Source organism: Candoia aspera, chromosome 8 (genome assembly GCF_035149785.1).
Source record: "Candoia aspera isolate rCanAsp1 chromosome 8, rCanAsp1.hap2, whole genome shotgun sequence".
NCBI lineage: Eukaryota > Metazoa > Chordata > Lepidosauria > Squamata > Boidae > Candoia > Candoia aspera.
In genome coordinates this window covers 2183478-2203832 of record NC_086160.1, presented here as the reverse complement: position 1 = coordinate 2203832, position 20355 = coordinate 2183478, and the positions used below count along the sequence as shown (strand labels likewise).

At 42.1% G+C, this 20355-nt stretch overlaps 1 protein-coding gene across 1 annotated transcript in view; it reads left to right on the top strand.

Moving 5' to 3' along the window:
• The window catches only part of WDR1 (WD repeat domain 1), a 34753-nt gene extending 18468 nt beyond the window's left edge, over positions 1 to 16285 (top strand). Inside the window, exons 7-15 of the mRNA XM_063309619.1 lie at positions 1287 to 1367; positions 5440 to 5673; positions 7202 to 7291; positions 7976 to 8130; positions 10401 to 10488; positions 10889 to 10999; positions 11369 to 11542; positions 13738 to 13882; positions 15645 to 16285. Coding sequence (XP_063165689.1) covers positions 1287 to 1367; positions 5440 to 5673; positions 7202 to 7291; positions 7976 to 8130; positions 10401 to 10488; positions 10889 to 10999; positions 11369 to 11542; positions 13738 to 13882; positions 15645 to 15754 — 1188 coding nt within the window. The 3' untranslated portion in view covers positions 15755 to 16285. The remainder of the gene's footprint in view (positions 1 to 1286; positions 1368 to 5439; positions 5674 to 7201; positions 7292 to 7975; positions 8131 to 10400; positions 10489 to 10888; positions 11000 to 11368; positions 11543 to 13737; positions 13883 to 15644) is intronic.
• The last annotated feature ends 4070 nt before the right edge of the window (positions 16286 to 20355 follow it).

Genomic DNA, 20355 nt, shown 5'->3' with positions numbered 1-20355 from the left:
AGTTTTTAACTAATAAAATACTTGCTTTGAATGAAAAATGCCATACTGGACCTATTTTCAAGAGCACATGACTCATCTTAGTATGTGTTCTAATTCACATGCATTAATGGAGCATTTAATGTTTGTGGGTAAGACGTTACGGTGGCTTTGTCTGATGCCTCATTCACACAGCCAGCTTATTTATTTGTAAGTATGTATGTATGTATTTCAAATTTCTATCACTGCCCATCTCTCCCGAAAAGGGGACTCTGGGCGATTAAATTTCCCTTTTCCTTTTTCCTTAAACTTTCCTAAAGTTTCCTATTAGAGAAATACACAAGAGAGCCAGAGTTTTAAAAGCATTTCACAGATCTAATGGGAATAGAACTATTCCAGTGAATATATTTGCCTGCATTTAAAGAAGGAGCAATTATTCTCTCCAAAGTAGTTTTGTGGATAGTCATACTGCTAGGGTGTTGTGATGGGAAGGTCTGACAGGTGTGGATTGGCATAAATGATCTAATAGTAAAGGAAGTGAGAAGAAAAATGGCTAGAATGGGAAAAAAATAACACCAGGAAAGACAGAGGGGTTGTTGTACAGATGGTGAAGAGAAGAGCACCACGGAAGAGAGAGAGACAAAATAGACAAAAGTCTCCCACCGTCCTTCTGAGTGCACAGCCGTGGAAGTCACCGTTCTCAGCCAGTAGTGGTGCCACCGCTGGGAGGAGGCCCTCCTCAGACTGGCCTGCTTAGCAGCAGCAACGCTCCAGGCTGCTGAGGCTAGTTGTTACTTCAATTTCCACGTATGCTTCTGGGGGATGCTCTGTGGCCCTGTGAGATACTCAGATGGTAGTCACAGCCGTTGGCGGTGCAGTGGCTCGAAGCCAGACTTCTTTAAAGTGGTGATAAGAGCCATCTGCAGCGTTGGCAGATGCTGAGGGATCCCAGCGCTGCCCTGACTCTGATGCCAGCTGCTTCTCTCTGAGAATAAATGTGGCAGTGACCACATGAAAAAGAAGTGAGTCTGGCTGTGGAAAAGGGATTCTTTCTATTTTTAGCAAGGCCTGCATGCTTCTTACCATTTGCGTTACAAAGGTATAGATTCTTCGCTCATTAATTTATATTGAAAGCGTTTTCCAGTATCAAAAGCACATGGTTGGAAAATACTGGTTGCCATTTAAAATTTTTCAACTCTCCTTGAAATATTAGTGGTTTCCTTTAATGTAATCCATAATTTAACTCTTCTAAGATCCGAGTCTAAGTCTAAAATCTAAGATCCTAAGTCTCTTTTTAAACTTCTGAATAGATTATTATTTATGATGGCAAAACTGGAGAAAAAGTTGGTGCTCTTGGTGGAAATAAAGCGCATGATGGGGGCATTTACGCAGTAAGTATATTCCAGTTGGGTTGTATGGATTTCTATTTATATGCACACACACGGACACAGAGGGAGGGAGAGATGGATTTACCTCAGGTCAATTTAAGTGATTCATTATCGCTGCACAAATGGCACCTTACTTTGCAGTAGCCACAACAGCATCGTCACGGTGTGCTTGGGCAGCTGTGCCAGAACTCAACACATCCCAAGTCAGGCACGGAGAAATGTTACAACAGAGTATTGGAAACGTCTGGATTTTAGCAAAAGGCTGAACAAAATCCAGCCCAGGACAGCCCTTTCATAAAACTTTTAATAAAGTTCTGCTGGAACTTTGGTTCCAATTTTAGGGCTACATCTGTTTTAACCATCTGAACGGATAATAGAACTTCCTGTGGGAGATAGACACTTCAAAATCTATTTAAAAACACAAGTATTTATGAAGGCCAAAGGTAATATGAGCCATCTCAGAAGAGGCATTCTCTCTTCTTTTCAGGCAAAGTAGAGGTCCTTTTGAGATGAATTCTTCATTTTTGAGATAAAGTAACTTTTTATTAGAGAATATTTCTCTATCCATGGAAAGCGCTTGTTAGGCTCTGGGAAATGTGTCCAGAGAAACTGGACTTGTAAAAAAAGAAATAGGCTTCACTTGTACCAGAATGGAATCAGATTACACTTGTTTATTATTAGAAGAGTGACAGAGTAGCACAGAAGCCTATCTGTTCAGGACCAATTACGTCATTTGTATACATCCAATCTAGTAGACAGCGTTCAAGATATTTAGCATAAAGCTTGCCCAAGACAGATAAGAGACTGATTGGACGAAAATTACTGGGCTGATCAAACCCTCCTTTCTTGTAAATTGGGATTATTGTCAAGTTGAGCCAAGTATTCGGCATTTTACCATAGTGACCTCCATGATAGGGTTGACGGGAAGATCATTAAATTTGCAGATGACCCCAAACAGGAGGAGTGGCTAACACTTCAAAAGTGAAAGAGAGGATTCAGAGAGATCTAGATAGTCTTCAGTAGTGAACCAAAGAGGGAACAACAATTACTTTTATAAGAGACTACAAACTCTTTATGGATTTTTTTGCTGAAAATGGATAAAAATGAATGGGTGATTTCAGAATTTATTGATTAACAAGGTTTGTTTATGGGAAGAAAGGAACCATGATACATAATTTGGGAGGGGGGAGATGGTTCGATATGTTTGTAACTGCTGTAAAGAAGATCAGAAGTTGCTTCTTTAGATATCTTTCTTTTTTCTTTCTTTTTTGTTACCTTTCACTTTACCTTTTATTTCATATTTCTTTTTTCTACTTTTCCTTTTATGTTTCTGTAGTGGATCTCTGCCTCTGGTCCCCCTGACCAGAGCCTCCGGCATAGCAATGGCCACACTGCTTTCTATACCCTGGGCTCATGGCTGATGCCAATACCAAACCCAAGTCGGTGTGTCTCACAACTTCATTCATCCGGGCCTCAGGTCCAGATCCACATCAGCTCTCTCATCCATGATTAAATCACAAGAGCTTTACAATGTGCATGCCTGGCATTAGGTACAGCAGCTGGGGTGTAGGGCCTCTGAGGACAAGGTAACCTGGTTCGCAATAGGATGTCAGGGAGCGAGAAGCAGGGAATCTTAGAAAACCAGGTCTCCTTAAGGGTGGCTTAGCCCTGTTGCCTCTAATAGCTCCCTCTGATCTTTACTACAGTAGATTTTTTTCAAAGTTTTTTACCCTTGAGCTTTGATTCCACTCTTTCCTCCTTAAGAGTAACAATTCCTACCCCCAACCCCATGTCACACAACACCTTCCTGAAGTGTTCCACTTGCCAACGTATTTGACTGCCAGTCTGACAACTGCGTCAACAAGCCACAATCTCCACTTGCCCCTCAACCTCGCTCTCGACCTGTGTCGGGGAGACTCACTCCTGGGTTCTCTTCCCCAAACGCTTTGTCATACAGTCTTCTCGTTTCACTTGGAAAGACCCGTGTTCCACTCCTTCACCCTGACTCCCTCTTTCCTTCTGTTCTCCTCCTACCTTCCCCAGAGTTCTTCTGTCCTTTGATGGCCACACAAGTTCTTACAAGAACTGGTTTCACAGGAAGAGGCTGTTTCGGTCTCCCAGACTTTTGAAAGCAAGTCCCATTTGACCAGGCTTGTATCAGAAGATGGTCCTGCGGCACAGTCGGTACCTCCTGTGCTAGAGAGCCGGCTGGGCTTCCTTGGCTTCTTCCAGATTTCTAAGCGTACATCAGTTGTATGACGTTCCATGGACATTGTTTTGTCTGGATGTGTCTTATCAGCGTTTAGTAAATGAACAATAGTTACATCCACCGTCTTCCCTTGCAGCCAAGATGTCCCTTCTCAGCCACAACTAATCTGAAACACGCAGGCTTTTCATAACTTTTCATATCCACTCTCCTCTCCATGAGGACGGTCACCAGATCTCTCTCAGTACCTGCCAAAATGATCGCCTTAGTTGTGGAAGACGGTGTTGGGCAGTCAGGTAATAAATAGCCCTTCTCTGCTCAGCAAAACACAAAACAATGATCTGCTTCCAAGGATGAAAACAGGATGGAAATGTGGCCTGGGATGCCTGGAAATGCCAGTCTGACCAGAGAGCCTTTGTTTAAATTTAAATTTATTCTTTATTTTAAAAGATCACAAATAAAAGCACATTTATATAAGATCAATATGTATCAATAATATATCAATATGTATCAATATATATTAATATATATATTATATAATGCCATAATATACAGTATATACAGTGTGTGTGTGTATATATATATATATAGTATCAATAACATCAATGATACAAATAATCCAAAAAAATTAAAATGTTAATTGAGAAAGAAGAAAAATAAGGAAAAAATAAAAAACCATATATTGTATTAAATATATTGTATATTAATATATATGCAAATATATTGTATATATTTGTATATTTATTAAATGTATAGTCTATATTTATATAGTTTACAAAAAATACCATGGTACTATGTTACAATCAGATAAAAGTATTATTGCAAATTATCATATCATCTATGCCAAAGAAGAACATATTGCTTCATCCTCTGATTAGTAGAAAATATTCTCCAGGATGGATATGTTGTAAATTTCCAAAAGCCAATCCTTAATATCTGGAATAATATCAGTTTTCTAATTTCTCAGTATTCTTTAAGCACACCTGCACAATACAACCATAATTCCTCATAGAAAGATTCCAGATCTTTGATATATAATTCAGTATCACATTAACATTAAAAGATTTAAAGATTTCCCCATAAATCTACTTATATAAATAGTATTTCAGAACAGTGTCAGAAACTCACAAAACCATATTATATGGGTCAGTGAACCCTCAGACTTTTTATATCTCCAGCAGAGAAAATCTGATGTCCATTCTTTCAAATACATTTGTGGGAGAGTCCTGTACACTCTCAATACAACTTTTTGATGCATCAACTTTAATCTCAAATCCATTGATACCATTTTAACATTTTTAAGAACATGCAGCCATTGATGGAACTTTATCGGATACTCCAATTCTTCAGTAGATGTTTGATATACTCCGGTAGTGCCTACTTAAAACTATTCTTAGGCTTTTGATAAAGAAAGGTGGTGGGTTTACCTTCTGCCATAAGGTAAAGGTAAAGGTTTCCCTTGACATTAAGTCCAGTCGTGTCCGACTCTAGGGGGCGGTGCTCATCTCCGTTTCAAAGCCAAAGAGCCGGCGTTTGTCCGTAGACACTTCCGTGGTCATGTGGCCGGCCTGACTACACGGAATGCCGTTACCTGCCCGCCGAAGCAGTACCTGTTAATCTACTCACATTGGCGTGTTTTCAAACTGCTAGGTTAGAATCCTAACTTTCTGCCATGGATTCCATCAAATAGGAAAGGATCTCAGGTGCCTTTAAAGCGGCCAAGCATCTGGCCCATATTGATCCGTCAAGATGGGAATTATATATTTATTAAATAAATTCTTCTATTTATCCTATTGATAAGTTATTTATTTGAAGAGTGGTCCATCAAGGCTTTCATTAGCTAAATTATCTCTTCTCTTCTTTTTACAGGTTAGTTGGAGTCCAGATGGCCATCGTCTACTTTCTGCATCTGGGGACAAAACAGCTAAGATCTGGGATGTTGGTGCCCAGAGTGTTGTAACTACATTTAAAATGGGATCAGATGTTCTAGATCAGCAGTTGGGCTGTTTGTGGCAAAAAGGCCATTTATTGACTCTGTCCCTTTCTGGCTATATCAACTATCTGGATGAGAACAATCCAAATAAACCCCTTCGCATCATAAAGGTTTGTGGAATAATTAAGGCAGCCATTTCTAGTTTTCAACTTCTGTTTGGTTTACATTAGGGTAAATCAGAACATTAAAAGAAAAATCTTGCATTGGGCCAAGTTGATCTGAATATGGTGTCACATGCCTACATACTGACCCTTTCAGGATCCAGAGAGTGTGATCAGTTCTATGTGTCAAGGGCTTTTGACCTGTACTTGTTAAATAGCGGTACCTTTCTTGTTCTCCTTGGCCTGGTCTCCAAAAGCTAATGGGTTGGAGGTGGCTGGTACTTGGAATGGAGGCCACAGGGCTGTAGGTTTGCCTGGAAAGTAAAAGGAAATGCAGTAGAGAGCAGAAAAAGCTCTCCAGCCCTTCATCCACATAGTCCAGGGTATTCCTTGCCTGGAGTTTTACTTCCTTGTCCCACGATCCTCAGGCACCCAGAGCTCATGCTCGTCCTTCAGTCTCTGGCTTTTCCTAGTATTCCAGCCTCGAACACCTACTTTATCCCAACTTTTCTTACTCCAAATCCATTTCCAGAACCCCTTTCCTCACATAGCTTCCAGCACCCATTCCCTCACTTGCCAAGGCTGCCCCATCGGCCTCCCTCCAGAATCCTCCATCTGGACTGGCTCCTGCCTTGATGGGAAAGGTGGGTGGTGGGCGAGGCGAGCGCCAAAGCAGAAGGCCTGAAGCCCAGGCGGGGAGCAGGCCACTGAGAGGAGGCCTGGCTGCCCTTTCCTGTTGGAGGGACTGTGAAGGCAGTTGTGCTTCAGCGTGCCTGGGCCTGCCTCAGCGAGAGAGGACGGAGCTGTCTGAGCCGCTCAGAGTAGAGTCACTTTGCATTTTTGTCCTGCCTTGTCTTTGCAGGATGGGCCACGCTGCCCTTTCTCCAGCTGCATCCATGAGACAGGCCAGCCCCTCTCTGAGCGCCATCCGTGTCCTCAGCCGGGTTTCCCGTGCTCTGTAGGGAGTGAGCTGAATAGTCTGCCTTCCCCCACTTGGGCTGCAGGCTCCTCCGAGGAGGACACGTAATCCTGGGCGACTCCGTAACTCACTCCATAACCCTGACGGCTGTTGCGAATTTTAAAACCAGCCTTGCTCCTGCACTTGCCAGCACAGCGTTTTGATCTGAAATTTCTGAAAAGGGGTTCTTTGTAAGAAGTGTAGGGGTTGAGGGAAGCTTAGGGACTCTTTAAAGTCTTAGGTTACAATGGCAGAAAGAAAGTCTTTGGTGTATATTAAGGTACAATTACCTTATTTTTTTCAATAGAGTAAACTAAGGCATAAGGAAGACGGGGACCGGATTCCTCCTTTGCAGACAGTCTTTGCGTGGCTCCCTAAACTTCTCTTCGGCTACCACTAAAGTAGCTGAATTTTCTAAGACAGAGCCAGGGTAAAGTTTTGTTGGGAAACTGGGAGCTAATCCTGCTCCACTGGATCTAAGCCTCTGTTTTTTAATGTGAAGAAGTTTAAGCAAACTGCTTTGTTTTTTTAAAAAGATAATTGTGGCATTTTGTAGTAATTATATCTGCTTTCTTGCAGGGTCACAGTAAATCAATACAGTGTCTTACGGTGCATAAAAATGGGGGGAAATCCTATATATATTCTGGAAGCCATGATGGACATATTAATATCCTTTAAGTGACCAACAGTTATTAGTGCTAACCTGAAGCGGCCAAATAGCTATTTTTGCATCACTGTTTCTGTCGTCTTTGCTGCCACTGAAACTTTATTAGCAAACAGGATATAATAGAATATCATGCTTATTTGAACCGCTGCATGAACGCCTTATGGTTGTCCAACCCTCTTTTGAGACTGGCATTTCATTCTGTTATACGCAGGGTCGCCATGAGTTGTAAACGACTCGACGGCAACTAACAACAATAACAAACATTCAGTAAAATGTGAAGTTATTCTGTTTGAGTTAGATAAACTCATTAGCATAGAAACTCCTACATACAAATGCAGCATTTCTAGCTTCTCAAACTACAAGTGATTTTCTCTTCCGTTATCCAAAGATATTTTCAGCAAGACCCAAGCACATTTCCATAGCAACTGAAGTATTTTCCACACGTTTCTTTATAGGTAATTTGAATTTATGAAAGTTCCGCTGGGGTTTGCAGTGCTAATATTGGGGTTGGTTTCTTAAAAACCTTGGGAGAATAATCAAATATCATTTAGTTTGGGCCTTTTTTGTTTGCTATCTAAATGTATGTAGCAGGACTGTTGACATAGCTTAATTGTTATACGGATTAGGTGTTGGATTCTCCTTTCCTCCTCATCCTGAAAAGAATTTCCTTAATATTTTTTGCACATTATTGGGATTCTGACACAGGGGAAAATGATGAATTTGGAGGGAAAGGACACACAAACCTGGTTTCCCAAATGGCTGTGGATGACGTGGAGCAGTTGGTCAGCTGTAGTATGGATGATACTGTGCGCTATACCAGTCTTAACAAAAAGGAGTACGGGTATTTGTGTTTCAAAGTTTCATCACAGTTATTTGCTGTTATCATACCATTAAAATGACTCTGTTTAACTTTTTTAGGCAATTTAGAGTGGTACTGTATATCAAGATCTGTATCTGATAAGCAGTTCTCACAAGCAACAATAATATTTTTTGTGACATACTTTGATCAGTGTTTCAGTAGCATCCTTGTTACCACGTTAGGTGCATAGCCATAACACACGAACAATTGTGTTTATCCAAATTTAAGTACGATTTTGAAGGTGAAATGAAATAATATTGAAAAAGAAAATTCTAAGGGTAAAAGAATGGAGAAAAACTGCATTCTCCTTGTTGTGCTAAAATAAATTGATTCTGAAGCCAGTTTTCATATTCCAGAACTGGTGAAAAATAACACAGCTTGGTTATATCTTGTCTAGTTTGATTGTGTGAATCCTGAGGGAAGTGGCCAGGATTCTCTACAGCCTTGGTTCTGCCAAGTGCAATCTGGATCCCTGCCCTTCCTGGTTGATGAAAGCCAGGGAAGTGACAGGGGCCTGACTTAGGATGGTGGTAAATGCATCCTTGAATAACTACTGTCCTCCTTAGAGAGCCAATTCGGTGTTGTGGTTAAGGCATCAAGCTAGAAACCAGAGACCGTGAGTTCTAGGCACAAAGCCAACTGAGTGACCTTGGGCCAGTCCCTCCCTCTCAGCCCTAGGAAGTAGGCAATGGCAAGCCCCTTCTGAAAAACCTTGCCAGGGAAACTGCAGGAACTTGTCCAGGCAGTCTCTGGGAATCGGACATGATTGAACAGATGGAAAAACAAACTATCCTCCTTAAAGGAGGCAATGATTTGTTGACTCCTTAAAAAGCCATCACAGGACCCAGACATGCTGGACATTTATCAACCAGACTTCAATCTTTCCTTTTTGGGAGACAGTTGAGAAAGTGGTGGGGCTGCAGCAGAAAAGGATCATGGAGAAAATGGATTATCTGGACCCATTTCAGTTGAGTTTCACATCAAGACACAGCATGGAGATGACAGTGACCTCTGGAGAGACTGGGACTGGGGAGTGCAAGATTTCTGGTGTTGCTTGATCTCTCTCAGGCTTTTGATATCACTGGTCATGGTATCCTTCTAGACCTGCAGTGTTTCTCCTCTTTCTTGAAGAGGTGGTTCCAGCTGGTTGTGATAGAGAGATCAGGTTCTAGAATCCTCAATTGTGGAGTGTTGCAGGGCTTGATGATCTTCCCCCTCTTGTTCAGCACCCACATGAAACCACTAGGTGAGAACATCAAGGTAGGATACCAAATAATACATCTCAGCCCTGGGCTGAGCAGATGATGGCACTGAAGTGCTGTCCAGGTACCTGGAGGTGGCTTGAGTCTGGATAGGGAGGAACGGGTTGATGCTCATTCAATTCCAGAAAGATTTCATCTTTAGTTCTGTCTAGGGTCATGTTTCTTCATGCCAAACTGGCATGTAACTTAGGGATCCTCCTGGATCCACAGCTCCTGCTCAACAAGCAGGTGGCAGCTGTGGCTAGGAAAGCCACTGCACATCTCCATCTAGTGTACCACCTGCATCCTCTTTTGGAATAGGAGATTTGACTCATAGTCACTCATGCCTCTCAACTGAGCTGCTGTAGCGCATTCTTTGTGGGGCTGTTCTTGAAGAACATTTGGAAACTATAAGTAGTCATGTGGCTTCTTGGCTTCCTGGTGCTAGTTGCCACCTTTAAAACCATGCATTTTTCAGGATCTGGATGTTTGTGGGACCCCAGTAGCATCTGCCTGGCTGAGAAGGTCCATCCCCTTGCTCAAGAGGTCACAGAAGCATGAGCTTTCTATTGCTACCCCCCTCCTTTGGAAAAGCATCCCCCAGGCATTTGAATGGTCTCTTTTCTTTTGACATTTAAAAAATCTATAAAGATTTGATGTTCAGAACAAACCCTGGGAGGTTGAATAAGATGTTTGTCCATCTACTAATGGAAATAATTCTAATTACAGGGGGTGGATCACAACTCTTTTATATGATTTTCTATTGTGGTTAAATAGTTGTGATTGGTGGGTTGTATTTACTTTTGTTTTAATTCAAATTACAGAGCAAGTATTGTTGTACTGACTCAGAGTCAGTAGTGACTAGAGTGGGCTATGAGCCTGTAAAATATATCTACTGTGACCTTTGCAAACCTGTGCCAAAGTTGCTTTTGTAAGCAGCGTGAGTCCTTCATGGTATGTACCTGCTTTTGCTTCTTCAGTTGGGCGAACTCGTGTTTTTTTTCTTTTTAGTGACCAAGATGTTATAAAAATGGATGTTCAACCAAAATGTGTGGCAGTTGGACCTGGAGGATATGCAGTGGTCATATGCATTGGAGAAGTGAGTATCAGAAAAATGCATCACAATGCACCCATTTATTTAGTTATTTTAATCCTGGTTAGTTTGGGGAGGTGGTCTTGTCCCTTTAGTATATTTTATAAATCCAACCCCTCTGGGCAGTTGAAGTTCCATTGCAATTGTGTAAACTCAGAAAGTAGGTTAATTCAGTAACCAGGTCAGGGGACGTTGTTAGAATGCAGCAGTGGTGACCGAGGGGGGTTTCTCCCCACAAATTAATAACAGAGCAGGGAAAGAAATCATCACTGCAATGAATATGTGAAGGAAATGGGCAGCGGCACTTGCTTTGGACTCAGAGAGTAGAAAATGCCTGTTGCAGAAATCACAGATTGGAACACTGCGCTCTGGGCAAAAGCTCATGCATACTTTTCTTCAATTATAGATCGTTTTGATGAAGGATAAGAAGAAGTGTTTTGCAATTAATAACCCTGACTTTGAACCGGAAGCAGTGGCAGTTCACCCTGGAGGTGGTGTGGCAGCAGTTGGAGGAACAGTAAGGATATTAATTTCTCATGAAGTCATTATTTTTTAATTCTCAAGCATTTGATATACCTACAGCAGTGTAATAAAATCTTTTTTGTAAGTAGTGGAATTTCACATTATCTTAACACCTTAGTTCTTAATTTTGAATTGGGGCTCCCATGAATACCCCTGCTTTTTCCATACAGTTACAGCTGATCTTTACAAGCTGCATTGCATCATTTTCTGCCCAAAGTGACATAATTCTGCCTCTCTTTTTTAATACCTTAAAAAAGAGAGGCAGAATTATGTCACTTTGGGCATCATGCAGATTAGATTTGAAAGCTCGCACAGTTTTCTTTGGTGAACTTTCTTTTGGTCCTTGCTGTGTTTTTCTCTCCAGGATGGGCAAGTGTATTTGTATGCAATCCAGGGACTGTCTTTAAAAAGTGAGGAGAAGGTCCTGCAAGCCAAAGGCCCGGTGACTGACCTGGCATATTCTCCTGATGGAGCCTTCCTGGCTGTGACAGACGCAGGCAAGGTGGTCACTGTGTTCAGCGTCGCTGACGGTTACGGGGTAAGAACCACGCCTATTGTCTCCAGCTGAGCTTTTACTTCCATGTCTTAAACAGAAAGCGCTGTGGCAGTTCTGCCACAGGCAGTAGATCCCGAGTCCTAACCAGCTTGCAGTGGCATCTGGCGGGTTTATGGCCTGTTCCTCACAAGCAGGCTTGTTAGTAGCACAGAAGCTGCCAGCCTATAGTTTTGGTAATTAAGATGCATTTTGGAAGACCCGTGTTGCGTAGTCAAAGTATTGTTTTTTAATAAAGCTTTATTAAGTTTTTCAACAAATACATAAAAACTACAAGAAATGAAATAAAGTATACTACAAGAGAAAAAAGGAACTAAGAAGCTTGAAAGTACAAAAAACGACTACTACATACTACATGATACGTACATATTAACTTCCGACCTTCTACAACAAAGATATAAATAAGCCAATATCAATCTCTTACTCCAGTTCAAATTGGAATGAGCATTACTTCTGTAGAACATTTCCATTCTCAGTATAACATTTCCTCTAAAACACTATTTTCCCCTTGAAATGGATATATTAAAAAAAAACATTTTTATAACATAAAAAAAGTTCCCCCCTTAATAGACAGATAATCAAATACTATCCTTCCTCATTACAATTTTACTCCTAACCAAAGCATTTATATAGTTAAACGTTATATCTCCACCGTTACATATTTAAACAATAACCTTATTAATATCCTTTTACCCAAGATAAATTCATTACCCCAAAGCAAAAACATCTGTCTACTGTAAAAAAGACCATCCTAATAAGCACAATTAAACAGTTAACCCACTTCAGCGTAAACCAAGGCATTCATATATCTCAGTGTTACACACCCGGCTTTCTCCTTGCAATCCTCAACCTGCCTTGTAAAGTCCAACTCATTTTCAAGGCCCTTCCATCCCTTGAGGCTTAAATCTTGTCTTCGACCTTAATGTTCCAAGAATGCAGCCATTTCCATTCCTTTTACACCCAAAGCTTTTCCTTCTTCAAAATTAACATTCCAGAGGTGAATATTCTTCACTTTTTGGCTTTGGGACATTACTGCTCTTTTTTTTTTTTTTTTTTTTGAGACTGGGACCTTATTTTCCAAATAACTTTCTAAGAGATGGTCCAAAGCATAAGTAACCTTGAGGTACAGCTCCTTAAAAATATCTTTAAAATCTTCCATAGTCCTCCGTGGAACATTGTGGTGCCCACTAGCGCCTCAGGATATTAGACAAAAGGCTGTCTTTCAGGAAGAAAGTGTTAATCAGCAGGGGTGGAAAAATAAAGGTGAACGAGGCCGTTTCTCATTGGAAAGCAGATAGATCAAAGCTCAGCTCGGCAAATTCAATGAAGTGGGTAATTCTTTTGTAATCCTTCAAACTTTGAAAAAAATAACAGTAAAGAGGCAAAAGTCTTTAAATTCAACAATACAAAAAAGAAAAAAGAGAAAAAATATGTATTTAGGGGTGGGGAAGCCAAATTAACAAATTAATAGCTTCCAAAAGTAATGAAAACCATCAAGAGATTCCGCATTTCTTTGTCACAAAGAGCCTCTCCTTAATAATAATTAAAAAAGAAAAAAAATTGGTGTTTTAGAAACGGGGTGGGCAGATTTTGAGTCCGTTTAAGGCTTCAACGTGGCTTAGGAAATGATGGCAATCCCTGCCTCCCAGCTGCTAGCTTACCGATCGATCACAAAACACTGTTTTTCAGTCTTCTGGCTGCTTCCAGCCTTCCAGAGGACAAATGGGGTAATTCCTGGGGTTCTCCTTAATCCAGAGAACACTTCTGGGCTCTAGGAAATCCTGCCTGAGGCCAAAAAAGTCTGTGGTGCTGGGTCAGCCGCGGAGCTCACAGAGACACATCTCAAGTTGCCAATCCCCCACTGGAATTCATGCCTAATCAAAGTATTAATAGGTTAAAAAGATAAAATTAAAGCTTACTGTTGGAACTTATTGTCCCTTTTTTAAAAAACGTGTGGACATCCATTTAAATTTAGTTATCAAACTTAATAATTGTATTGTTATTCAGCTAGACACATCAGATTTCATTTCTCTTATAGCTTTGATGTAATTAGAACATCATAGTCCATAAATGGCTGAACAATAATTAGAATAATAATTAATTGATTTGATTGGGGGATTAAAAGTGACTTGAAAAGTTACGTATTTTTCTTCTATGTATTTATTTTGCTTTCTGAATAGGAGCATAACATATTCTATGGCCACCATGCAAAAATTGTTTGTGTTGCCTGGTCCCCTGATAATGAGCACTTTGCTACTGGTGGCATGGACATGTTGGTGAATGTGTGGACCCTGAGCGACCCAGAAACCCGAGTCAAAATACCAGGTAATTCAGGCTTTTCTTCCTTTGATGGAAGTAATGCTGGACTAGATTGAAAAGAAGGTGTGACAGTCTACATTATTTAGCTGGGCTACATTATATTTATTTATCAAATTTATATGCCATCCATCTCACTATATAAGTGACTCTGAGTGGCTTATAAGTAAAAAAAGAACACCATAAAAATCCTTACAAAAATGTACAAAGTTAAAAAGGCGGAGAGCGCGTCCTTAAGCCACCAGCCACCCCCAGGTTGCATACCACTCTTGGACCCTGAGGCTAGTTGGCAGACCCAGGTCTTGACGCTCCTCTGGAAGGCCAGAAGAGCAGGGCCAACCTCACCTCCGGGGGCAAGATGTTCCACAGGGCGGGGGCAACGGCAGGAAAGGCTCTCCTCCTCAACCTCACCAGCCAAAATTCTGTAGCCGACGGGGTCTGTAACATGCCTTCCTTGCCAGACTGGGTGGGACAGGTTGATGTAACTGGGACGAGACGGTTCCTCAGGTCACCTGGGCTCATGCCATGAAGGGGTTTACAGGTCACAACCAACACCCTGAATTGGACCTGGAAGCAAATTGGCACCCAGTGCAGTTCATGCAGCAGAGGTGTTACATGCACAGCTCTGTTACAACTGCCTGCGTGGCCACATTCTGCATCAGTTGGAGCTTCCAGGTACTCTTCAAGGGTAGCCCCATGCAGAGCACATTGCAGTAGTCTGTACGGGAGACGACCAGGGCATGAGTGACTGAGAGAAGGGCTTCCTGACCCAGGAAACGATGCAACTGGTGCACAACGTGAAGTTGAGCAAAGGCCTTCCTAGCCACCAGCTCTCAAGCAGGAGTCGGGAGTCCAGGAGGACCCCCAGATTAGCACCAGGTCCGTCTGGGGCAGTGTAACCCCATCTAGGTCCAAAGATGGTAAACCCAGATACAAAAGAGCCCCGCACCCACAGCCACTTCGTCTTACCAGGGTTCAGTTGTAACCTGTTGCTCCCCATCCAGACCCCCACAGCCTCCAGGCACTGCAAAAGAACATCCACAGCATCACTCAGTTCACCTGGAATGGAGATGTACAGTTGGAGATGTACAACTGATGACAACCCCCACCCAGTGGTTTCATGTAGATGTTAATTTGATAGACAAAAGTAAAGTTCTCAGGAGAAATTCTAGGTTTGAAAATAAAATCTGCCACAGAGGCAATTGGGAATTCTAAATCAGTTGTTTGTGTAAGAGAGTGCCCAGGCCATGATTACTTATCTTCGCTGTTTCTTCTCCCAGTAGAATTGTAGAATCTTGAGACTCCAAAGGGGCCATTTAGACCATCCCTCCTTCTTAAGGCATCCATGATAGATGCCACGTAGTCTCTGCTTCAAGACAGCCGTGAAAGAGTGCCCACCATCTTTATGAGGCAACTATTAAACAGCAGTTACTGTTAGGAATTTTTTCCCTAACATTCATTTGGAATCTGCCTTCTGACAAATTAAATCCCTGCTCTTTCCATGAAAATTGGTGTTTAAGGAGAGCATGCAGGCTGTTGAATCTCAGAAGAGAAGAACCGTGAGAGCCTTGGGAAGGGAATTCAGCGCCAGACCAAACATTTTGCAGCAGCGATGTGCAAGACGAGCAAACAGTATTAGCCAAGGAAGCAAGTGCAGGCATAGGCAGACCGAAAGACATATTTGTGCTGAACCTTTTTCAGAATGCCTCTAAGCAATTGGACAGGACTGTCTGTAACTACTCACGTTTCTCTCTCGTCTTCCCTTTGCCAGATGCACACAGGTTACATCACATTAGTGGCTTGGCATGGCTGGACGAGCACACCTTGGTAACAACATCACACGATGCCTCTGTCAAAGAGTGGTCTATTTCCTACAAATAAAAGCCTTCAGCCAGGAGAACCTCATCAGGAGAGACTACTGGAGTGAAATAGAGCATTTCTTTTTTCTGAAAATTTAGCAAATGTATAATGGGTCCTATAGCATATTCTACTAGCTTTGCGGGCGGTGTTTATATCTGTAATTACAATACTGTTGAAAAGCTTTAGTCTAACAGTTTGCACATGAAAAGCACTTAAATTATATTTGGAGTTTAAAAATCCTTTGTGTGCTGAACATTCCAGAGTTTGCAGATTGGAATAGAAGAACTCAAACTGATTTGGTTCCTTATTTTTAATATGTAAGACACACATTCACATGGTCTTGTACAGCATGAGAGAACTCTCATTTTTTCTACTTGCAGAACATTTCTGTACTCATAAGAAGAAGGCTTGTTGTGATCCACAAAACTGAATTGTGATGTGCAGCTACTGTATATGGGCTTGCCTGTAATCCACCAAGCTCTGGCCTCAGATTTCCCTCAAGAGAAAACGGTGTGGTACATCCATAATAAAGTTTTTGGTATTTCCTGTGCAGATTTGCAGTTATTTTGACGACGAAGATGTGGGGTATTGATGTACTTTGCCATTCTTTTAGAATTTAAAGCTTGCAGATTAATGTCAAGGCATTTTTTCCCGATTGACGTTTGTTAGCTTTTTGCACAAATGAGAATATTTGATCATGATTTGTTTGGGAAAGGAAAGCTTCTAGATCAGCTTTAAATACACATTTTTCATGAAGAGAAAGATGTTGATGTAAGAAAACTTGCATTAATCATAAAAAATAATTTTTTCACTATAACTATTAAAATAAAATAAATCATTATTGTGCTCTGAATTTGTCATTACAAAGATCAACCCAAGCCCAGTGAAAACAAATAATTGTTTAGGAAATCCATGTTCTCAACATAGATCTGCTATATTGCTTTAGAATATACAGTCAGGACCAAACATATTGGAACAAGGATACCTGTTTGGGCATTTGGCCTCTGCACACCACCACATTGAAGTTGAAAGGAAACAAACCCAGATGGGAGGGAAGTCAGGACTTTCAGCTGTCATTCAAGGGGTTTGACAAAAGTGGGACACTAACCATTCAGGGCGTACAGCCAGTGGCATACACACACACCCATTGTTGGTGGCTCATAAGTAAGGGAACGAATGGCTGACAAGCAGCTGCATGGCCAGGTGTGGCCTGTTTCCTGGGTACCCCATGACCAATCAAGCAGATAAAAGGGCTGGGGGTGGTTCTGAGTGTTCCATTTGCATTTGGTAGCTGTTCACTGGAACCCTCAACATGAGGACCAAAGAGGTGTCCATGTGAGTGAAGGAGGCCATCATTAGGCTGAGAAAACAAACTAAACCCATCAGACAGACAGCAAAAACATTTGGGAGCGGCTAATACAACAGTTTGGAACATCCTGAAAAAGAAGGAATTAACTGGCAAGCTCAGCAACAGCAAAAGGCCTGGAAGACCACTGAAGACAACTAAAGTGGATGACCACAGAATTCTGCTCATGGTGAAGAGGAACCCTTTCACAACATCTAGCCAGGTCAAGAATGCTGTTGAGGTAGGCATGTCATTGTCAACATCTACAGTCAAGAGATGGCTTTATGAATGTAAATACAGAGGCTTCACAACAAGGTGCAAACCATTGGTAACGCTCAAGAACGGAAAGGCCAGATTAGACGTGGCCAGCAAACACCTAAAAAAGCCTGCCCAGTTCTGGAATAAGATTCTTTGGACTGATGAAACCAAGATTTACTTGCACCAGAATGATGGGAAGAGAAGAGTATGGAGAAGGAAAGGAACAGCTCATGATCCAAAGCATACCACATCTTTTGTCAAACATGGTGGAGGCAGTGTCACGGCATGGGCATGCATGGCTGCCAATGGAACTGGGTCACTGCTGTTCACTGATGACCTGCCTGCTGATCAAAGCAGCAGGATGAATTCTGAAGTGTACAGGGCTATACTTTCTGCTCAGATTCAGCCACATGCTGCCAAACTGATAGGACGCTGCTTCATATTGCGGATGGATAATGACCCAAAACGTACAGCAAAAGCTACCCAAGGGTTTCTCAAGGCAAAGAAGTGGGATGTTCTTCAATGGCCAAGTCAGTCACCTGATCTCAACCCAACAGAGCATGCTGTTCACTTACTGAAGACAAGGCTGAAGGCAGAAAGACCCACAAACAAGCCGCAGCTGAAGGCAGCTGCAGTAAAGGCCTGGCAAAGCATCTCGAGGGAGGAAACTCAGCACTGGGCCATGTCCATGGGTTCCAGACTTCAGGCAGTCATTGACTGCAAAGGATTTTCATCCAGGTGTTAAAGGCGATCCTTACGTTTGTAATGATGTTGGTTTTGTCAGAGTGTGCTTAAAAGCGTTTGGCCCGAGAGATCAGAAAAATCACCCACACCAGGCATTTCTATAAAAATAAATGTATTTACAGAAAGCACAAAAACATATTTTATAAGCTGTGCATTCACACGCGCTCAGAGAGGACTGAGCTGAGAGGCTGCAAAAGCAAAACTAAACAAGCCCAGGCAAGCTGCCCTCCCCCAGGCAATGCAACTTTTAATACCCAAACTGAGGACAATTAAGTTCAACCTCTTCACCCTGCCGATACTTAAGAAAGTACTCAATTACCATGGTAACCTAGTGGCTTGGTCAGGCAAAAACAAAGAAATGCCAACAGGTTTGTTCCCTTACTTATGAGCCACCAATGATGGCGGGGGGGCGGGGGGGGTGTATGCCACTGGCTGTACGCCCTGAATGGTTAGTGCCCCACTTTTGTCAAACCCCTTGAATGACAGTTTGCTCCCGTCTGGGTGTATTTCCTTCCAACTTCAATGTGGTGGTGTGCAGAGGCCAAATGCCAAAACAGTTATCCTTGTTCCAATATTTCTGGTCCTGACTGTAGAAAGATGGAGCTGGAAGGGCCAAGGAATCCAAACTGCTGCTCGAAAGTCCCCTTGAAAACTTCCAGTGAAGGGGACCTTGGTTTCATGGTTCAGCTGATCTGACTATGAGGAATTTTTTTCTAAGACTGAACCAGCATCTCTCTTCCTGTGCCTTAAGTCCACAGTCCCCTGTCCTGAACTGTGGAAGGAGAGAAAACAGGTCTTGACCTTCTGCATGATGTCTTTTTAACAGTTCTGAAGACTAACCATTCTCAATTCCTTAAGTGTCATTTCATAAGATTGAATTTCTAGTCCTCTGATCCTTCTTACTGCTCTTCTTCAAACCCAACAGTTATCACCCAAGAAATGTTGAGCACTTCTGCGCAAAACTTGGCAAGGTTGCATGTTGTAGCAGTGTTAGCATCTGAAACAACAGGGTGCTATCAAATTGTCCTGTGTGCCCTTGGTATTTACTGTATGTAGCAATGGTAAGATGAGTCTCGGTGGTACAAGTACTGGAGAAGCACATGCTCAGTTGTTTCTGCATATCCAAAGCACAAGGGCATTGCTGCTCCAAGTAGGAAGTTTTCTATTATCAGTCCTCTGGGATGGCTGAAGGGAAGACAGGACTTTGTGCCAGAGTAAAGGTCCTTCCAGTTTATTGAGGTATGCCATGGGGAAGACAGAATATCTGTTGGATTCACTGCCAAGAAAGTTTGGAGCCCTGGCTAGATCCGCTTTGTGCCCTCTATTTGATCAGTGCTTTCGCCTGATGATGTACCTTCATGTAACGATTACCTTTTCATTGCAAAAACTGAGTTTCGAAGAACCTGAGATTCTTTCCCTCTAAAGATGAAAAAAAGGAATGTCAAAGATACAGTCCTAGAGGTTGTAGTAGCCAGAATCATTTGATAGCATGTAACTATGTTCATCAAGTGCCCAATGATTTAAAATTAGAGATGTAAATTACAACAGAACAAAAATTTGGAATGTTTCAAATGTTCCACCATGGGGAACTAAAAAAAAAGAAAAGGGTCTTTTCTCCCTGGTTTGTAGTACTACAGTCACAAAAATAGGTGCAGGTTGTAGCATCACCATTGGCAGTTTGTGAATTTGAAGTTTGGTGGACTGTGGATGCTGGTGATCAGGAGATAAAGCAGGGAGTGTTACCCACACACACTCCCAGGTTCGGCTTATGGTCAATCACTCACACACTCACAGCCTGTTGAGGCAGGCGGATCTTGTCAGCCCCCCTTGCTTTCCACCTGGGTTTTCCAGAGAGGTGCGGCTTGAGCAGACAAGACACAGAGCCCTGGTCAACAGCCAGGAAGTAATTAGGGACACACACAAATAACTTTCAACCAAACACTGAGGCACAACAGACTCTTTGAAATACACAGAGACCCAGTGAATTTAAAGTAACAGCAAAACTTTACTGGTTGCAAGGTGCATTGCTCTTTCTCACACGCACACACACGCTCATCCACACTTACCCACATCCAACTAAGCTGCCAGGCACTAGCTAGAGGGACGGAAGCCGCCAAGTCTGGGTCCAAAGAGTGGGCAGGCTTTGAGACTCCTTTTATCCCCAGAAGTCCTTGCTTTGTTGATTTCACAAGTTTGGTAGCTGTTGATGGGATTGGGGTGGTGGTTTTCCATGTGCTCAGGCCCAGCTTCCTTTGTCTGGTTCAGGTGACATTTT